Here is a 20,847-nt window from a genome sequence, read left to right as displayed (position 1 = left end):
CGCCAATAGTGATGGGGGATGGTGGTTTGGGGGGCTGAATAGGCAGAAGGGTTGGAGGGGTGAAGAGCAGTGGCCCTTTTTTGACGGAAACTTGCTGTGTTTTAATGAGATTGAAAGGTTTCATTATATTTTGTATGATACCAAGAGTTGTGTATTGCATCACGCCAGCGCAAAGTTGGTACCGCGATGACGACCAAAGCCGCATTAGGGGGGGCGGCAGAACACTAAATTGAGCAGCCACGTCGGACTGTCCCTCCAATACCATCATAATTTTGAAGAGGAATATAATACAATTGGAAGAGACGCTAAGCTCGTCAATGCTCCAGCCAAAAAAACGTGGCGCGCGAAAAAATACATGTAGTTTGTGCTGCCGGGTAGGACGGCGGCTATGCTGGGCCATGGAATATGGTGAAGGCGGCTGGGCCATTGGACTTTCCGCTCCTCGCTCTGTTAGTGTTCTATCACGTGCTGCGACTGCCCTACGGTGCAATATGAATTCGGAGTGCGTAGATTGACTGTCTTGCTGTTTTATCCCCAGGGGTTTTCATCTCAACGGCAACAGCAATATCCAAAACCGAGGCATGGCCAGAATAATCAAAACTTGACATGGGTAGAGAATTTCCTCCAGCTACTACTATACCCCGGAACCATCTAGGTACACGACAAACCTCATTCAACATGGCCTCGAGTGCACCTGGCGGCCCTTGACCCAGACAATCTTGGTGTTGCGGTCATCGCCGTTGTACATCCACTTCGCCACGATATCCTTCCAGTTGCACAAGTCCCATTCAAACAAATCTACATTTCCATGATCCTTGTGGCGCCCTTCTTTGTGGTCACCAACGACATGCAACCCCACAAGCTGCGCATCCCAGTCCTTGCCTACTTCAAACCCACCGACTTTATCCTCCAGACCGACCACCTTGGCGCCGCCCCTCGTGGCCAGATACAAGACCTGCGCAACCGAGAGGTTGACCTTTTTGCGTGTCTCGTTATCCGGGGCTTTCATGGCCAGGTGTCTACTGACGAGCACGGCCTGCCTTGCCGCCTCCAGGATAGACGGACTATATCCACCGCTCATGTCTGTCCCCAGCCCAACGTCGATGTGTCTGTCCCATAACCAGCGTACGCGAGCCTCGCCGCTCCCAAGAGCAGAGTTGCTGCAGGGACAATGGGATACCTTGGACTTGCGTTCACGAATAAGTCTAGCCTCGCCCTCGCTTAAGTGCACAGAGTGTCCAAGAATTGTCTTAGGCGTCAGCAGACCGTACGTATCATATACCTTTGCGTACGATCCCGTATCTGGATACATGTCGGCAACGTCTTTTATCTCAAGCGGATTCTCAGAGATGTGTGTCTGTATCGGCAGATGCAGCTTGCGGTGCATCTCGGACAGCCCATTCATGGCCTCGGGAGTGCAAGACAGCGCGAACCGAGGCGTGAGAATAGGCGAAACAAGATCGTAATCGGGGTCCAGGTCGTCAATAAACTCAATCACCTTCCTGGTTCTGCTGAGAGCCTCCTGGCTCGATGGATCTCGGAGGCCCTCAGGACTCAAGTCCCCGTCCCTGTCCATGCACACCCGACCGATAAACGCCCGCTGGCCCAGATGGAAGCAGATCTTGGCCAGCAAATTTGTCGCAGCCACATGGGTAGTGGCGTAGTAGGCGGCCGTGGTGGTGCCGTGGGCCAGAGTCCGCTGTACACACGCCGTGTACACTTGCTGTGCAACTTTCTCGTCGCTGAACCTCTCCTCGCAGGGAAAGACATATGTTTGCAGCCAGTGTATAAGGGTCGATTCGCCAAACACGCCCACAATGGGATATTGAGAGGCGTGGACGTGTGTATCTGGGCCATTTCTGCTTAGAGCGTGTGGAAGAGCGCCTCTGGTCATGGTCTTTTCTTACCTATGAAGCCGGGGAAGAAGAATTGCCCGCGTTTGCAGGAGTAGACGTCTACATCGTGCTCGTGCCAGCGTAGACGGCACAGCAGCTGCTTCTTGGCTGCGTGGACATCGGCCGAGTCGTCGTCGATGCCGACAATCTTTCCTCGCTCGTCGACGGCAATTGCTGCGTCGAGAAAGAACTTTAGTTCTTCAGGCGTCTGGCTATGTACAAAGTTTCCCAACATGAGGCTCTTCCTCCTTGACGGCTTTGAAGAGGATTCCATGTTGTCCTTGATTCGCTTTTGCTTTTGAACAGGTAAAGTTCGTCAGAGGACGACCCAATCTCGGTTGTCAGAAGGATTTTTCTTCGGTCTCTTAAATGTAGACGGATAATACGGAGTAAGAAAGGTAGGGTTATTGGTGGTGAGATTGACAAGTTGGACTGGGGGCTTTTATAAATTTTGACTTCGCCGCCGAGGTCGCCTTCTGCAGTGCTGGGCTGGCACTAGACGAGTGCAAGGACGAGTCAGGACACTGCCATGGAGAATGTCTCGGCCAGAATTATCGATGCAACAACTTGGCAACGAATCCGGACCCGGCCAGTCACCGAGAAGAGGTTGGCGAGCGGTCGATCCATTACTAGTACGTGCTCTTTGCATGTCTCACAGGAGGTCACAAAACGGGAAAACGCAGCCAGCCACCGCCCAGCGACTTGCATGCAACCACCGCCTCACCATCTGTCCTCTGAACGCGCTGGCCTACTGCTGCTGGATCCCCAGTGCCTGGAAGGTGATGTGCTACGGAGTATACTCCGTGAGCGAGTTGTCATACCCTGCCGGATAAGTTCAGCCCATTTTAGTCCTAAGCATTCTTGCGGACCCGTTTTCGATGAGAGTACCGAGCCAGTTTAGTTTGTTGACGCAGTTGCACACATGTCTTGTAGGCTTAGCAACTGAGTAGTGCGTGACTTGGCTGGTATTTTCGTCTGGACCCTAAAATGGTGAATGAGGCGAAAAGATAGAGCTTCTGACTTACCGGAAACATGCCCATGTCCCAGCACGTGGTAGCTGGAAATGCGCCAGGCGGTTCTGGGCAAGACGGCTTATCCTACGAGTAGACCTCACAAAACAGCCCCATGTACTCCTTGCAATTGAATCATCTTTGGCTGGCTGGACTAGTAGTAGTTACGACTCAGTTAGGCGCAGCATGTTGACTAGTGGCGCTGACTTGCAGTGTCTGCCATGCACGTCACTCTTTTGGTGGGTTTGTCGATGCAAATGTAACACACCAAGAAAGCTTGCCAACGTTGACGTCCCCTGACTTGAGCTCGAAATGCTCAACTTTAGTCGGCTCGTTCAGTCGACTTCTTTTTGCGCAACAGAGAATAGAGGTTCGAAATTATGCCAACAGAAGATGTTGCTCTTCAACACCTGCCGTTTCGTTGCAGGAGATTCGAAAACTCCCGACTACTGGTTCTGGAATAACAGTTCCCCACTCTTAGCCGCTACCAAACGACGGCCCGGTCCGTAGCGTCTTTTCTCTTGCGCTTTGGCCGTTATTATTATTGTGGTTATCAACTATTGTTGTTGCGTCAAAATATTATTAGCATCCGACTGTACACAAGAGGACTCTTTTATTTGTTTCAAATCTCTAACAGCATGTAGGGGTCAGCATCTATCACTTAGAAGCACCGGTCGGAATTTTGAACAACACCGCTTTGCCTCCGGGACCTTGCCCAATACCCTTGTCAACACGAAAGTATCCCTTCCGCTCCAACTCAATAATGTCCCCTTCAGTAAGCTCATTAAAAGCGGAACCCACCCATGCGTCCGGTATCGTGGCTGTAACGGGGTTAAGATATTTACCCAAGTTATCCTCCTTGGCAAGGCTATTCTTGGTTAAGAGATGGTAGTTAAAGTCCCATAGCTCCGCTCCGATAAACTCTTCACCCTGAAAAGTTAACCATTGAATCTTCTTTTGTGTCTTCGTAGCGTTTTCTTCAGGATATAGCTCTAATTGCAGCCTTGTAATAGTTTGCCTATTTTCAGATTTAACAATCTCTCGAAGAAAGGCATTCCCCACTCATAAGGGTGATTTCTTCTCCTTGCTGTAGCACGACAGCATCCACTTGTTCAATATATAACTGGTTCGCGAATAGTGCCATCTTTGTGTCTAAAGACAGCATCTTGGGGTGCCTTGGTCGTGGTTCTTGTTGGGGGGTGTCGGGAGCCCCCTTTACAGTAACCAAGACTGTATTCTCCCTCTCCACAGCCGTATGCCTAGGAGCAATTGCGTCAATGACCTTTTTATTCATTGCCCATTAAATAGTCCAATCCATGGACGCGATATTACGACTCGGACCTTGTTTTAACATAAACTCGCGAAGGGCCTCTATCGTAAGGCCACGGCGAAGAATACCTTGTACTGTAGGCATTCTTGGGTCGTCCCAGCTATTTATCTTGCCAGACTTAACTACTTTAGTAAGCTTTCTTTTAGATAAGAAAGTCTTAATAAAGTTAATTTGAGTAAAACCCCATAAATAAATATTACGCAAGTTAAGAATATTTAAGAACCAGTGGTATTATTCGTTGCGATTAGAGTATTCCGTAGTTCGCAGAGCATGTGTCACCCCTTCAATAGAGTCAACAAGGGGACAAGCAAAGTCGTAGGTCGGGTAAATATTCCACGTCCAGCCAGTTCTGTGATGAGGCCGTGGTTCAGATTCTCAGGTTGGAAATCGATAGATAATGGGGTCACGCATTGCACCATTTGAGCTATCAAAGGTGATGCGTGCGCGAATGCAATGCCTTTTTGCCCAGCGCTGTCCCCCTTCGCATTTCTTCAAACATGGCAAGGCTTTCGGCGGGAGGCTGATCTCGCTGGATGCTAGGAAGGCGCTTGTATCGATCTTTTTTCTGAATCCCGGGATCCGTGTCATCAGCATACTCCGTGGCAGGGCGTAAGTTAAAGGCACCAATGCGGACCATGTTGCGAGCCAAGGTGCTTAGAGAAGCAACAATCAACGGATAAATAACAGTCGCGTAGACTTCCCACCCGGATTCAAGGCCAAAAATACCCGATCACAAGGTACCAGTTTCTGGATACGGACTTTCCGCATAGATATCGAGTTGCCCGACAAGACGCAAAAGGCTTACTTCTTCAAAGTCTCCACCGGCGAATTGGGTATGAGCACGCTCCGGGGCGAGTGTGAAGGGGTAAAAGTTATCCACAAGTATACTCCTGAGGGCATTCCTTGCCCGGTCGCTTGGAGCTCCTACAGGTCGGATTCTAATACATATTTCTACTTGTCCGGGTTCATGAACATGATCGAGGAGTTGCCAGACATCCGAAAGTTCTCGGCCATGCTTGCTAAGCTCCATCATCAAAGTGTGGTTAACAAGAATGCCCCAAAGGAGTTCAGGTTTCATGTCATGACGCGCAAAAGTACCATGTACCAAGATATTTCTTGGTGTAAGACATGGGAGAAGATGTATACACGTTAATTCTAATCCTTTACTGACCAAGAACTAGTTTCTCAAGGCCCAAGTAAAGAACTTGACCAGATCCTGCCGGAATTCATAAGCAACGTTAGCCCTCGTCTGCTACGCCCTCTCGAAACCCGTGGTAGGACCCTCAAACCTGTTGCATTACATGGAGATATCTGGCATGGAAACCTAGCCGTTAATGCAAATACAGGGGAGCCAGTGCACTTTGACGCATCGATCTTTTGGGGTCACAATGAGTGTGAGTGTCTGACTCTTACGTCCCGTATTGCTAGCTTGCACTCATAGTATATACTAGATGATGTTGGAAGCATGGCTACCCCTCGTTACGGAGTGGGCCAGGACTGGATCGTAGAATACCACAAGTTCTTCCCAGTTTCAGTTCCAGAAGAAGATCATGAGGCTAGAGATGTTCTTTACGCCATGTAAGCCACGCGAAGATGTTGCGACGCGTCAGATAGCTGCTGACTAGTCAAATAGAAGTGGGCACTTCTGTGCTTCAACGCTATATCCCGACAACAAACCCTTCCGCAGTACTGATGAAAGGGAAAATATGATGAAGCGCAGAAGAGAAGAGGTGAGAACTCGGTGAAAGGGTGCCGGTTGCAAAGTTTGGTTCGCTGAATGCATGGAATGATCAATGAACAAAGCTAGCCCTGAGTGCTGTGCTTGCACCGCATACGTGAGGCCGTAAGCGGAATCACATAGTATCTCGGGTCAACCTCCCTTTCCGTCCGTATCTCAGCTCGATGAGGTGAAACAGACCGGCTATGACACACATGGCACTCAACAGCGTTAGAGTCAAGCCAAGTCCCCCATTGTCCATCAGCTTCTGAAGAGCGGCTACTATTGCAGCGGAAAGAATGCATCTTCTGGGTTGATGTCAACCAGTAAAGAGTTATTAACTTAAGTGGGATTAGCGTTCAGGGCTACGAAATGTTGGAGTTGCCATGACCATAAATTTATATATGCGCACATTAAAAGACGTTTAAACCGCCGATGAATAAACAGGCTAGTGGAGCTGCAAGATGCTGTCACGATGGTTTAGCGATGCCTTGGATTTGAGATGAGCAATATTTGAAGACACTCACCACATGATTATGGACCAGCCATCCATACGCTAGAGTCTTGCAGGCTCTGTGCCACCATTTCCAACAAAGGTACGGTGTGTCTCAAGGAGAACAAGAAGTACGTCAACGAGACACGAAGCAGATGTGATGACAAGGAACCAGAATATCCCTCTCCAACCAGGACCGGCGGCAAAGGCGCTGGCAAAAGGACAGGGCCAAGACTCGGAGCTGTCGTGATTCTATCCCAAAAAATATCAACAGGATGGGTGGAAAGGATTGTCAATGAGGACATGGAGCTGCGAGGTCAAGCAATGATACAGTACACACAAAATTATTCATGGAGAATGAAGGAAAAACTCATAACGCTTACCCAAAGGAAAGAGCGGAAGCAAATGCACCTCTTTCACCAGGAGTGGACATGTCGGCGGCAATGACTCCATACGCAACGGAAAAAGTTCCTACCGAGGTCCTTTGGCAAGTCGCCTCCTGCCATTTGTAGATCACCATGCTGGTTCGCACTTCCATCCCGCTTCTCCTCTTGCCAATTACTAGAAAGGGATATCGTAGTCATGATATATGGCGGGATAACTCTTTGTGTTCTACAACAAATCTTTGTTGTAAACCAGCAGATGAGGGGGCTTTCGCAATGTTCCAATCAATGCTTCCTCTCCGCCGTTGTCAAACCTGAATCTTGTTCCAACTCATCACATGTGCAGAGTACGTCGTACAATGCGTCGCACGGAGAGCTTGATCCGTTCAATCAACAATTAGAGGGGTCAGTCGGCTGAGAGTACCGTGGCCGCCTGCAAGCCTTCGGAAATGTGCTCAAACCAGAGTCTGGCCGTTCTTCTGTTGTGTATATGTATGCCTTTTTGTGTCATGCCCGGATCGTTGACGCCCTCTCTTTCCTTGCATCACACTCTACTCCGTCCCATACCTATCAGCTGTCCCTGTCAGCACTTTCGCCATGTCGCCAGAGTACTGGGAGATACAAAACAATCGCAAAGAACACAAGGGCGACATCGAACTTGATGCGAATGTCAAAAAGTGTAAGTCTTGCATAGCGGGCAGAAGTCACTGAAAATCGGAACGGTAACACATGACATATGTAAAGCATTAGAACCCCCCCCGTCGGCTCATTTTCGGTGTGAAGGCCACGGGGCAAGCAACTGGAACACGACAGCTCGAATCGAAGCCGAGGTCGATGGGAACCAACTGTCATACTTTTTGAAGGTGGGAATATCTTGGAAGTATTCCCCTGCTTCATGTAACTTTACAGACGCTGCTTGATCCTAACCCTCGTTTATACTAGCTGGCGGAGGGAAGAGAAGCTCGCTCCATGCTTGACGAGTCCTCAAAATTGATCAATAAAGCCATTCCCAACCTCTCTCCAAAACCATTAGCCTGGGGGAAATGCGAGAAGCCCGGGGGCGAGTTTGACAAGTACTTCCTCATCTTCACATTCCACTCACTGCTTGAAGACAAACCCAAGCCTAGACCCGACATTCCGCGTTTCGCCGAAGCAGTGGCTCAGCTCCATACCCTCAGCATGAAAGAGTATGCCACGTCGAACCCTGATGAAAAGTTTGGATTCCATGTAACCACCTACAACGGGACGCTTCCGCAGGACAATACTTGGACCAAGTCCTGGAAAGAATTCTACGTTGCAGGAATGGAGCGGATGTTGGCACTGGAGGAAGAAGCAAGAGGGCCGAGTGATGAACTGAAGAAGCTTTCAGAACCCTTCCTCAGAAAGGTCATCCCAAGGCTTCTTGATCCCATGGAAACAAATGGCAGAAGCATCAAGCCTGTGCTGCTTCATGGTGATTTGTGGTTGGGAAACGTCTCTTGCCAGAAGGCGTCTGAAAATAACGATCCGCTGTTGTTCGATGCTGCAGCTTTCTGGGGCCACAACGAGTGTCAGTTCCAATTTCGCCTTGACTTGCTCCTTTGAACCTTCTTTCCCCCGAAATAAGCGGACTTGGTATTGCCCCTTTTGGAATACGGACGCTGATGGTGGTGATGTAGACGAGCTTGCTACTCTGCGTCCCTTGGCAGATGATTGGATCAAAGAGTGTTATAGAGCTTACCACGAGCTCGTTCCAAAATCCGACCCCGAGGAAGACTGGGATGCCCGTAATGCCCTCTATGCAACGTCTGTTTGTTTCATTGGAAGCTACGCAATACTTTTGTAACTGACCAGCTGTCTTAGGCGCCTCATCATCCACGACTCGGCAATTTACCCGGATCAACCTCACTTCAGAGAAATGTAGGTCAATTCCTGAGTTCAGGCTGAAAATTTTCTCATCTACTGGTAGGTTGATTGACGAGATGCGAAAGCTGGTGCAGCGGTTTGCCTCGTGTCATGATGAGCATTGAGAACATGCCATACTTGGCTAGGATAGCACCAATTCATTGTCTTTGACACTCGTTGACAATCTACGGCTGGTGAATTTGTCGTAAAGGATGTGACGACCCGACAACGTCGTTTGGAGCGAGCGAGGGTCCATCTGAGCGTATGAAGCTATCTATAGATCTAGTGGAGATTATCTAATAGTAAAAAAAGGAATTGTCTATCGATATGTGAGGTGGGAGTTGCGACTGAGATGTTGTAGTAGCCTGCTTTATCAGCAATATGCCCGGAAACAATACGACCGATTCCATTGTAAAAAACGACTTGGTTCCTCAGCACATTCTGTCCAACTATATAGTAGGTGAAAAGGTGTGGCCACCTATACACGCCTGCTTTGGTGCATTGGAACACATACTGAACACCAACAGGAACGTCCCCATCTCCCAGTATGGCAACGACAAGTTGCACCAGACCCCCAACGCAACTTACAGAACCTGGACGATGACGCTCTCCAGGGTGAGGCGAATGGCATGTGGGCTCACCTTGAGGAGGTTTCCTCCAGTACCTTTCACATCTGTTCTAGACACTCACACTTGCACTCGCGATGCAAGGAGCTACACAGCACAACTGCGTTACACGGAACCTTGACGCCGGAATCAAGCTCCCAGATGAGGATGTCATTCGAGTCGAGATCAAGCGCCGTCTGTCGTGTGGTGCGCCGTCTGCACAGATTGGTGAGACTTGATGCAGTAGAGCTGCTGGGATAAACATAACCACTACTAACGGATTGTCTAGGACTATCGCGACTGTTCCTGGGCCTAAAGAAGGAACGTATCCTTTCAACCCGAAGCAGTTCCGCGTAAAATATCCGTTGAACTTGGACGGCGAGGATCATCGGCCAGGTATGGGACCCGTCAAGGGACGACCGGCTCACGAGCCAACATCCATATCATTCTTTATATAGAAAATCCGCCCTGCGGAGCTGGTCCACGATGTGTTGGACAGTGTAGAGGAATCGCAAGTCTCAATTCACCCAAGTAGCCACGACCTGGCCATCCAATAGAGCAATGGTTACCACGCATACTGCAGCCATGATCAAGAGGAAGCAGCTAGGCTTTCAACCCTTACAACATGGCGGTTGTTGTTGCCATTGACAAGCTCATTGACGCCTTGCAGACGATAGGAGCGGAGAGGGAGGGTGACCAACCGGTAGGTCTGGAGGCAGACAAGGCTATCACAAGAACCGCAGGGCCCGTATGTAGACCTACGTCCTGTGAGAGCGCAAAAGTCCGGGGAGTTGATCCAGGTAATATGTTTCTGCCGAACTTTATACTAATCAAGACATGGGGGAGTTGTGGGAGGAGCTGTTGAGTGGCATGTCTTCCGAAAATGCGTTGAACGCATTATGTGTGTATCTGCATCTATCAAGAAAAGCTCGCAGTGAGTAGACTGTTTATTCCTCATTGAATCACAATAGACACCGAAGGAATGTGTCAGGCAAACCTAACAGCGCGGGGGATTGCCCCCGAGGCTCTTGGACAAACACGATGCTCATGATTTAGTTTGGGCGATTTTGGGGCTTTCCGATGTGTCGGCCTATACAAGAATCAATATTCATTCAAGAATTTGGGAACTGCTCTTTCAAGTGCGGCTGGCCGGCTTGGCTTGTCGTCCTTAGTTACCAACACTCAGTTCCTGCCACCAGACAGCTTACTCGAGACTGTTGGTCCTTCTGCGCCGGCGACTACTTGATAGTGCGTGCCATATATTAACCTGCAATGAGCGACATTAAACTAGTCAAGTATTTTCGTCTGTTGCATATATAAGCTGTCGATGCGGCGTCTCTCCCCGCCGCACGTTAGCGAGTAGGAAATCTAGGTGCATGTCTGGCAGTAACCCGTCACCAATAATAGAAACACATGTCAGAGAGATGGCCTTGTAGATGAAACCTCAATCGGGCGTCTAGATCGAGTGGATTACTGCACCAAGTTGTTGCCGCGGGCACACAGTCGTAAAACGTGGGCACCAGGGCCGGCGTCACGAGCTAAGAAGAGCCCTGTGCGAAACGGGCATCGAACATTGGCATTTACGATCCGAGAGCCTGATGTTACGCAATGTTGAGACGGAGGCGGTTATGGTGCTAAACTTGGACAACCCTGATACTAGTGTGACGTGTCAGAAGGAGTAGTAGGGGTCAGCTCTGTTTTAGCATGAAAGGCTGTTAGAGTGTCCATTACCCTTTTTGGAGTATGAGATAGGTCAATAAGCAAGCAACTTGAGGCATGGGCGAGTCTGAAGAGACGCGGTGATGGTGATGGACCGATTGTTTGCTGGGCACGGTGTCTCCCGAGTCATGAACCATGATGGGTTGCGGGAGTCAAGTGAGCAGAGGCACCTCCCAACAGGTTGTTGTTGATGCATCGCATTACAATCATGCCGTGCCCGAAACTGCATAGATAGATGTTCCGATGTTCCGACGAACCACGCGAAGACACCAGATGGGCTTCGGTTGAGTCTTTTCTCTGACGTTGCGATAAACATTTGCTAGATCAAGCCGCACGTTGTTGATCTGCCGCGTGGCCTTGTCCACACATCAAATCAAGGCGAGGAAGGAGCACACAACATGACTTGCCTTGTTCATCCCTCACCATTCAACACCGCATACAGTTGTCGATCACATCAGCCTCCCAACCTCGGATTTGGACGAGGTCAAATGCACATACTCAAACATTGGCGTCTTCAATGGCGCCAGAGACGACACCCGCCGCCGCATGCCAATGCCTACACTGTTCCAGTCCATGGCCAATGGAGGCTATCTGGCGCCGAACAGATGGGACGTGGCGTTTTGGTCGACGGGCGAACGCCCAAGTGAAACGAGCATGGCACGAGCTCATGCGGGCCAGCTGGCCGCCATTTGATGCTATTATTTACGCGCCGGCCAAGGACTCCAGCTATTCTTGGCAACAGCAACGACCCTTTCCGGTCCCTAACACCCCGACTGCTTTGTTCCGTCGTACCTCTGCAGCATCCTGATGTCGGCTGTTGGTTTCAAATGTCCTGACACAGCCGTGGAAAACGACGGCAAGGCGAACAGGTCGCCCATGCTATCAATGCACCAAGCTGAACAACTGCTGTTGATGGCTCGAGCGAATGAGCGCTGCGATGACCAATTTTTCGCGGCTCCTTGGACTTGGCATCGCGACATTCGCCCGGCTAGCTCTGCTCACACTGCATCAGTTCTCTGTGCTGCTTTGTGCCCCGAGCTCCGTTTTCCGCACTTCTCACGGTCGTCCGACCTCTCTTGCCTGCATGGCGTAGGCCGCGCGTCTCGGAAATCAGGGGCTTCATGGGCTGAGCCCTGGAACGCCCCGCAGGATCTCACTCGTTGACAGTTCCTCAACACGGCATTGTTCTTCCCGTTCTCCTTGTGGCGATGTCTGGTTCATGCCTAGCCTTGGCGGTACTACGAATCTCCATGTTGCGTGGGAATTCTGACCAGGCCAAAAATGGCATCCTTCCAACGAGAGCTACTAATGCATCATGAGCCGCCGGCATCAGTCTCCGTGGCCTCGGGCATTTCTGTATTAGCTAGTCGTTCGTTCTGATTCCTCATGCTCTGTTGCTCCATCAGCAGGCTTGCATCTAATTACTGTTTTCTCGACAGTCTCACCATTCATCTCTCCAGTGCCGTATCTCAACTCTTTCTAAACCATCACACACATCGTCGCGAGTAGGCGCAGGCCAATTCTTGCCACCAATTGTCCCGAAATAGCCGTCCTATTCGCCAACTTCGACGAACTGTACTGCCCGCTGCATGCCACGGCACAAGGTGGCGTCTTAAAAACACCGACGAGGTGACGAATCCCAGGGTCCACTAAGCCGCAATTGCCGACGGCACCATACAAGTTCGGGCATTACTGTACCGCCAGTGTTTTCTTCTGTGAGGCTCGAAGCCAACTTGTAGCCCGGGAAAGATAATAGGACAGATCGGTAGAGCGGCAATTTCTTCGTCTCAAACTTGCGTAATCGACGTCGGAACTTTGTGAAGGGGGTCACACACTATTCCGTCTTACGACGACGACTTTATACTTGGTGATATTTATTCACCGAGGGAGACCCACGTATGCCATATGCAACATAATCAATCTATGCAGCATACACATACACCGTCGATATGAATCTCAAAATGAAACTCCTTACCTTCACTGCTCTTCTGCCGTATGTCCATGGTCTGTCAATACCAGATCGGCAAGATGGATCGCCTCGGGTGGTTGGCTTGCCGCTACATCGCAGTGAGATTCGAGACCCTGTCACACACGATAGGAACAGGATGCGGAAAAGAGATGGCACCGTCAATGCAACAATCGATAACTTGGTACGATATCCTTTGCAATGAGAAATCATTCGCCGGCGTAACTCACATATTCATAGCAAACCTTGTACTTCCTAAACGCTTCACTAGGAACTCCGCCACAAAATGTACGACTACACATAGACACTGGAAGCAGTGATCTGTGGGTTAACACACGAAGTTCTCAGCTCTGCTCGATGAGGAAAAGGCCTTGCGCAGAGTCTCTTGTGTACACAGCCAATTCTTCGTCAACGTACAAGTATGTCAGCAGTAACTTCAACATCTCCTACGTCGACGGATCAGGTGCAGCAGGAGACTATGTCACAGACACAATGAGCTTCTCCGGGGTGAATTTGTCTTCGCTTCAATTTGGAGTCGGCTATGAGAGCACCTCAGAGCAGAATGTACTAGGGATAGGGTATCCTAGTAACGAGGTTCAAGTAGTGCGATCAGGACTCAAACCGTACGACAACTTGCCAGCCAAGATGGCAGCCGACGGACTCATCGCATCCAGTGCATACAGTCTGTGGCTGAACGACTTGGATTCCTCAACCGGCGAGGTCCTGTTTGGCGGTGTTGACAGGGATCGGTTTCGGGGGAGCTTGATCAGTTTGCCCATTCAGAAGGTCGGCAACGGTTATAACGAGTTCTTTATCACCATGACTGGCCTCGATGTCGGGTCCAAAAATGTTGGCAAAAATATGGCGTTGGCTGTGCTTCTCGATTCGGGCAGCTCATTAACATACCTGCCCGACTCAATGGTGGAAAGCATTTACGGAATGGTGGAGGCGTCGTACGACCCATCTCAAGGTGCCGCTTTCGTCAAGTGCTCTGTGCAGCAGACAATTGCCTCCATGACGTTCAATTTTAGTTCGCCGGCATCCGTAACTGTGCCTATGAACGAAATGCTCATCAATGTGTCTGACACGGAGGGCGAGCAGCTGATTTTCGGCAACGGCGAACCGGCCTGTCTTTTTGGCATCTTGCCAGCTGGAAAAGCGTCTTCTGTCCTGGGCGACACTTTTCTCCGTAGTGCCTACGTGGTCTACGATACAGAAAACAATGAAATTTCTCTAGCGAATACGATATTCAACGCCACGACATCCAACCAGGTTGAAATCAATAGTAAGTCGACTGCACCATTTGCAACCAAAGCCAGCAACCCCATCACAGCGACGTCTGGGTTGCCTGGAGGGATCAATTCCAAGGGCAACACTCAGCAGCCAGGCAACGCGGCGAGTAGTCTTGCCCCATCGTTGACGTTACTTTTTGTATGCATGATGGCAAGGGCTCTTATTTGAACCGTGGGCTCTTTCAACACAGCTGATATATACATGCGCTTTATTTGGGGCGCGTGATCTAAATATAGAGAGGTTGGTGCATTGCGATGGCGTTTCGGCTTGGATATGGCTTATGAGCATGGGACAAAACCAATCGTTAAGATGGTATGACTGCCATATGGCTAAGATTTGCAACACATAGTTGTGTATAGATTTAATAATCTATGTCTCAAAATCCCAAACACAAGCACATGTCTCTCACAACAACCTTGTTATGGCCGCCGGACCCTGGTGCCGACTTCCATGCGGGCCGCTCTGCCCCGGGTCCACCCCGCGCCGGCCCCTCACCGGCGGCCAAAGTCGGCAAGCTGTGTGGGCTCTCCGGGCCAGTTAGAATGCGTCCGGCCGATGTGATGTTTCTTATCTTTGAGACATATACCTGCATGATACTAACCTCGCACCTCACCCCTCCTTATTTCTTACTATTTCCGACGCGCGAAACAGAACGGCAGCAAAGGCGTCACGCTCCCCTGTGTGGTGGGAGTGCATAGACACACAGCGCGGAGCAGTTGGTCATGGGCACGTATCTGGATGCACCGGTCCCGAACGCCAATTCGTCACGGGCATGTCAACTTTTTCATCGGTATCTATCTGAAACTCTCTTACCACAGGGGAGCATGCGCCTTGCCACCTCGAACGACAAGACGGATACTCATGGGTGTCGGGAGTGTAAATTAGTGGAGGGTATGTGACGTTTTTCGTAGACGAGGCGAGGTGGATAAAAGCGCAATTCGCGTTTCGCAGATGAATATCATCATTGGGATGAATTTTATATTTTCTCGCCGAGATGGGATTCTCCAGCCGACCTACCCACATGAGTTGGGAATAAAGATACTTTACACAAGACCTCAAGGGTCTCCTTGCCTAGATGCGCCAAAACCGCCCTCCTTTTCCGGTAAACAAACACCATAAAGCCGTAGCCTGCCCCTCCCCCGGGGACAGCAACCACCGTTAGATGAGAAGACGTGATTTCCATACAATGCGCAGTCATATTCCTTCCTGGCCATGAACGAGAGGACGTCATGGCCCAGACATATCCGCCTGCCACGCCGCAGACTGGTTCCAAGACTCCCAACCCGCCGTTGTTTCATCAATGCCAGCCATTGTGAACAATGCTTCCGTGATGGAGGATGTAAATAGCGTGTCCTGCATAGATTGCATCTGTGCGGCCTGCCACATTTGAGGGACCACTCTTTCCTGGAAGGCCCTTAGATCAAACCTGTTCTCTTCGGGAGTGTTGCCCAGCCCAGGCGGCGAGGTATGACTACTTCCTGATAGAGGGTCTGAGCCGGCTACGCGATGAGCCGGCGAAGACGTTGACGAATTCGTCCGGTCTGGCAAGGCGAAAGTCGCGTCTCCCAGCGGATTCCGCACATCGATTCCAGGGGCAGCGCTAAACGCGGTTGACCGATTTCCATGGCCTGGCGTCTCATCCGCCTGGCCGTCCATTGCGGTACCCATGAGTCCGACCGAGGGACTTCCACTCGGTGACATCCTCTTTCTCTTGTGTTCCGTTCTGTCTCTTGGTCCGGCGCCGACGTTGCGAGTTACTGCACCGAGAACCGGCTGGAAACAATCGCAATTGATTAGTTTTCGCACGACGGGTTCGGCCCCTCCCGACGCTATTGGGGGGATGCCCTTGTCTAGTTTCAAATGGCCCGGTAGAATTTTTCCCTGGGGGTTGTTGAGTGGGAGCCTGCCTGGCAGAACAGGGGTCACTTTGGAATGTTTCGATATCGAACTGCGCGTAATCAATGGAATGTTGGAGTGGTTGGCGCCGCCAAAGATTGAGCGGTACTTTTCCAAGTTTGGAAACTTTAGCACGGATGTGAGCTCGTTTCTTTCAATATCCAAACACGCTTGATGAAGAAAAGCACAAGTGATTTCGTGGTTCCGACCAATTGCCTCCATTGCCTGGATAATAATTTCAAGATTTGACTTGTCCAACGGTGTGAGACCAGACTGGGGGTTCAACTTGGCCAAGTAGACGTATACCGTTATAGAGCAGTATAGCGACAATGCACAAAGAGGACTTTTCTGTGAAAGGTGTCAGCGCTGGAGGAAAAAAGAGGAAAAGGGGAGGGCTTGCTCTGGCCCAAGTGGTTCGATTCCAGCGAAACAAGAGTGTGCGAATAATGCTTACAAAGATAGAGGTAGAATGAGACGACAGTTTTACAATGTTCACAATTTCCTCTGCCGACGTCCTCAGTCGAAAGAGGCTTGTTCGCGTTACGTTTTCGCCTAGATTGTGAAGGTCTGCTTTCTCTAAAGCTGCGTGATGAAGAATAATGACAGCGGCGTGCAGGTTGAGGTTCATATGAATAGCCCCTGGGTCTCTCAACGCCCCCGGTAGGCGGAACCTCGCAGGTAGGAACATGAAGAGGCTTGATAACTGATTATCTAGATCACGGTGCCTCTTCCAGAACGGGCCCTCCATCATATCCTCTGGTTTGTCGGTAGGCTTAGATCGGTGCACGTGTTTGAGAATTACTCGGAAAATAGAGCACACGACGATTGTACCGGCAAAGGAGCTGAAGGATGTTCCGGAGGAAATCTCGTCCAAGAATGGAGCGATTTCCTCCTCGCCGGAGGAAAAGGCTTCCTCTGACGCGGGAAGACGGGTCATTATCTAGAGACTGTTAGTTTGTGTCTTGTGTCGACTAGAAAGTGGTTCGTTGATGCAGACGTCCTTACATCGTCGGGGTTTATTAATGCCGGCCAACCTGTAGATATACTGGCATGAGAGTCGATGGCAAAGGCACCCCAAAACACTCTCCTCCTTTCCTCCAGCTCCTCCCACGTTGAATGCGGACCGAGCGCAGGAGGCAAATCGTCGCGCGCACCGTCAAGGCGGTCCAGGCCCATCATTTGGCAAAGCCGCACAGCCTTGGCGCAGGTTGTAGAAGCCCTCGTAAAGAGCATACATTTGGCCTCGAAAGCAGCGACCAGGCACAAGGCCTGGGCATGAGCAATGGTGATGAAATGCTCCCCGTGGTCCTGCATGCGTCGCCATCAGTTCACATGCGTGCTGTAACGCTTCGCCCAGCAGCGGCTTCTTCTCACCTTCATCTCATCAGCCTCTATGTACTGACGAGCTCGTTGATAAAATACTTGGGAATACTGGTCGTATCTGGCGTGCCCGCTGGCGGCCATGGCCCATACGGCATACTGCAGGCTCATGGGCGGTTTTCGCAGCGGCCCGGCATAGAACGACCGGTAGTACCTTCCAGAATGTATGATAGGGATGAAGTGATATGGAACGAGGAAGAATGTGTTGTTGCTGGGGATGTTAGCCGTACAAGTTCACGAGTATATATGTATGGCAGGGGCAATAGACAACATACAGGTCTTCTTGAACTTCGAGGGGCGGCACCGTCTCTGAATAGCCTAGGCCTATGAGCGTGCCGTTACCCATAAATGTGTCCTCCTGGGTTGCAGAAGCGTCAGGAAAGGAGAAGGCAGTCACCCCCGGTTGCTGAGAATCAGCGGCATCACTCCCCGTAGGTCCGCTTTCAAAGGTGAAGTCTCCTTGCCAAAGCGGCGGGTCAGACTGCTGGGAGGCATTCGAATTCCCGCCTTCATCGACACCCTTGTTTACTTCTTTGAGATAACTCTCTACTTGAGCTGGTTGATATTGTCAGCAAGGGGGTTTTCTTGCTACCGCAACGGAAGGGCAACACAGGGAGGGTATGTATGTATGTGTGGGAATATTCGACGCGGGCGTATGACGGACGGGCATATGCTTACCAAGCCGGGCTTCAATCTCCTTTACATTTCGTCGCTTAAAGGTTGGCTTCCTGCGTGATTCTGGATATACACATTCGCCGCCCACTTTGTGGCAGCGAGTGCATGACGGTTTGGATCTGTCACACTTGAGTTTCCTGGACCTGCACGTCACACAGGCCAACGGCTCCGTGCCCGACGAGACACCGGAGCCGGAGGGATCCGATGGCGGCTCGGGAGACATGGCCGGCAGGTTGTCGGTGATGCGTGACCCGTGATCCGCAATCGGCGGGCGACGCGGGAATGCGATGATGGAATATGAGGATGGCTGAGGTGGGGCCGCGGAGCCAACCGACGACCAGTCGACAGGTGAGCCAAGGTCCAATTTGCCGCAGCAAGTTCTGGTGCTGCAGGACAACTGTCTTGAATGTCTGCGCGTGCCTTGAGCGTCTTGGGTTTTCTTCCAGCGACGCGTATCTCGTCTTTTGGCCGATGGTCGTCGTGTGTCATCATTTTCAGCGTTATGGTCACTCGAGTGGACTCGGGTACGGCAGTCGCTTACCAATAGCAGCTCACGATCGCTCCTGCCTGTGTCCGAGTGCCCGACTTCCGATGACTAATGTATGTACCTGCTCACGTGGACGGAGTGCTACGCGGAGCGTTTTAGCCCCGACCTCCGAACATTTCATCCACGAAAATAAACCGTGAACCCTACCATCAACTGGCTCTGGGCAACGGGCGTCAAAACCACCATGAATGCCTTTTGTTCACCGTGGGCTGTAGACAATGCAAAACGTCTGGTTGAACTGGCGTTGGTTGCACATTGCATAGTCCAGGGCCGCTCCTAGCTAGGGACCCCCAAACCCCCATGGGGTGGGCGAACGCCGGCGAGAACCTCGAGGAATTGACTGCCAGCCTGGTTCGCCCCTGACTATTCGTACCAGACTGCGTACTAGGTAGTCAAGTACATAGTAGTAGCCTGCACCCACATCATCCATATGCCATGCTACACAAAGTCAAGTCAATACGTAGATGCATAGACCTTGGCTGTTTGGTCTCAACCCCCTTCCTTGTATGGCGGCCAAATACCGGGGACTTGGCCATACGTGCTAAGCTGGTAGCTGGACATTGGAACAACCTATAGCAACGCGCAATCTGAGCAATAGAGTTTGTGCTATTGATGTTGACACCTTGGCTGGGGCTTGTCACTGTGGCAAAATGCCGAGTTTCAGGAGCAAAACCCGGAGACTAGAAACGAAAAGGCCAGAAACCTGCTATGCCTGCATTCTTGACTCCACTCTCCGGCTCGTAACTCCATACATAGGCCTGGCATCGCGCCTGGCAATGCAATTAATCAAACGCAGGGGCACCGTGAATCCGGATGGCGAGTAGCCGTATGCATCCACATCACAGTGCATGCAGTGATGAGTCGTCGACCGCCGCGCCGAGGCATTGGCATTGGCATTGGCATTGCAAGACCTACCTCTCCATCGTTGGTGCGCGTCGATCACCCTTTCCAAAAAGAGGAATGTCGAGTTTCATTCCTATGTATGTATGTTGCGTCCACTGTGGCCACTTGGACCTTGGTCAGCAATGTCACCCCTTGATATGCATGTCAAATCCATTAGTCCGCTGATCAATCTATTGTCATGTGAAGGCCCGATATTCATTGATATCGGATGTAGATACATAGTAAGCAGGATCGCGATTCTTGTTTCAATTCTGCCCGGCCTTGTACGGACAAGGAAGAGTAGGCGGCCAATAAACTTTGACATGCCGTGATCAGGCATGGCAAGATAATCCGTGTTTCCGACGGCCCTAATAGTTTGTGTGCCCTGGTCTTTTTACAAACTGAAACGCCATATGCAAACTTTGTCAGCTTCGAACTGTTCGTTTTTTTTTCTGTTCTATTTTTTATACATCCATGTCCGGTTTTGTAGACGTATTAATGGTACTGTCTATATGGATATCAATTGATTGTCTCAAGCGCCAGGGACAAGTAGTCTATGTCTCTTGCCAGTAACTATACGACTGGCTTGAAGCTTTACGGAAAGGAAACGGTGACAGAAATCAAGTCAAACGTGAGCCTTTGAAAAAACTACGTTTGGACCGTCAATATAACGACCAGCATGTTGCCGAGGGCCATTGTAATACAATGTCAGCTATTACAATGTCCCGAAGAAAATAGCAAGACCAACGAAGAATCCTCCCCCCCGAGCTACTGTCAGTGGCATAGCACGATGGTTGAAGGAACGTCCAAAATAGCCAGGGCTAGGATTGAACAGAGTAATCCACGGTTATATTGCAACGAAAACTGAGCACTAATGCTACGGACTCGTGACGTGTGCTTTCGTAGCAAGGAAAAAGGCTACGGGCGCCGCGTGCAATGTGCAAGGTGTCAATTGAATTTGAATTTGGCGGTTGACCACCATGCATGTGAATACAGCCGCTTCTGCCCTTCACAAGTGAACACCGTGTCAAGAGAGAATGATTCCCGCTTCATAAATCACTGCAAGCTTCAGCGAGCCCCCAGCATAACTGAGGTTTGACTTTTATCAAGATATAGAATGGCCATATGCCCCTTGATACTAGCGGGGTTTCGTCGTCAGTCTTCAGCCATCG

The 20,847-nt window shown here is 50.5% G+C and overlaps 6 protein-coding genes across 6 annotated transcripts; 3 read left to right on the top strand and 3 right to left on the bottom strand.

Annotated features, from left to right (window-relative positions):
- Positions 1-673: 673 nt before the first annotated feature.
- Positions 674-2,169, bottom strand: G6M90_00g087540 (uncharacterized protein; the record flags this gene model as incomplete). Its single annotated transcript, XM_014686876.1, has 2 exons — positions 674-1,848; positions 1,908-2,169. 2 exons carry the CDS (start codon positions 2,167-2,169, stop codon positions 674-676), a joined length of 1,437 nt encoding a protein of 478 aa, XP_014542362.1.
- Positions 2,170-3,562: 1,393 nt separating this feature from the next.
- Positions 3,563-4,199, bottom strand: G6M90_00g087530 (uncharacterized protein; the record flags this gene model as incomplete). The annotated part of the gene is made up of 2 exons (XM_066131312.1): positions 3,563-3,897; positions 3,968-4,199. The coding sequence occupies 2 exons, from the start codon at positions 4,197-4,199 to the stop codon at positions 3,563-3,565; spliced, it is 567 nt and encodes a 188-aa protein (XP_065987319.1).
- Positions 4,200-5,208: 1,009 nt separating this feature from the next.
- Positions 5,209-5,980, top strand: G6M90_00g087520 (uncharacterized protein; the record flags this gene model as incomplete). Its single annotated transcript, XM_066131311.1, has 4 exons — positions 5,209-5,356; positions 5,417-5,629; positions 5,687-5,813; positions 5,869-5,980. The coding sequence occupies 4 exons, from the start codon at positions 5,209-5,211 to the stop codon at positions 5,978-5,980; spliced, it is 600 nt and encodes a 199-aa protein (XP_065987467.1).
- Positions 5,981-7,425: 1,445 nt separating this feature from the next.
- On the top strand, positions 7,426-9,674 carry Fn3krp (Ketosamine-3-kinase; the record flags this gene model as incomplete). Its single annotated transcript, XM_066131310.1, has 8 exons — positions 7,426-7,507; positions 7,612-7,691; positions 7,771-8,377; positions 8,487-8,613; positions 8,671-8,727; positions 9,240-9,327; positions 9,395-9,545; positions 9,607-9,674. 8 exons carry the CDS (start codon positions 7,426-7,428, stop codon positions 9,672-9,674), a joined length of 1,260 nt encoding a protein of 419 aa, XP_065987342.1.
- A 3,323-nt stretch (positions 9,675-12,997) lies between these two features.
- G6M90_00g087500 (uncharacterized protein) lies at positions 12,998-14,463 on the top strand (the record flags this gene model as incomplete). Its single annotated transcript, XM_014686880.1, has 2 exons — positions 12,998-13,186; positions 13,243-14,463. 2 exons carry the CDS (start codon positions 12,998-13,000, stop codon positions 14,461-14,463), a joined length of 1,410 nt encoding a protein of 469 aa, XP_014542366.1.
- A 1,059-nt stretch (positions 14,464-15,522) lies between these two features.
- On the bottom strand, positions 15,523-18,469 carry ctnA (Citrinin biosynthesis transcriptional activator mrl3; the record flags this gene model as incomplete). Its single annotated transcript, XM_014686881.1, has 6 exons — positions 15,523-16,539; positions 16,646-17,131; positions 17,197-17,499; positions 17,566-17,782; positions 17,847-18,126; positions 18,250-18,469. The coding sequence occupies 6 exons, from the start codon at positions 18,467-18,469 to the stop codon at positions 15,523-15,525; spliced, it is 2,523 nt and encodes an 840-aa protein (XP_014542367.1).
- Positions 18,470-20,847: the final 2,378 nt, after the last annotated feature.

This window comes from Metarhizium brunneum, chromosome 5 (assembly GCF_013426205.1).
Source record: "Metarhizium brunneum chromosome 5, complete sequence".
NCBI classification, from domain to species: Eukaryota; Fungi; Ascomycota; class Sordariomycetes; order Hypocreales; family Clavicipitaceae; genus Metarhizium; species Metarhizium brunneum.
This window is presented reverse-complemented; position numbering and strand designations above follow the sequence as displayed.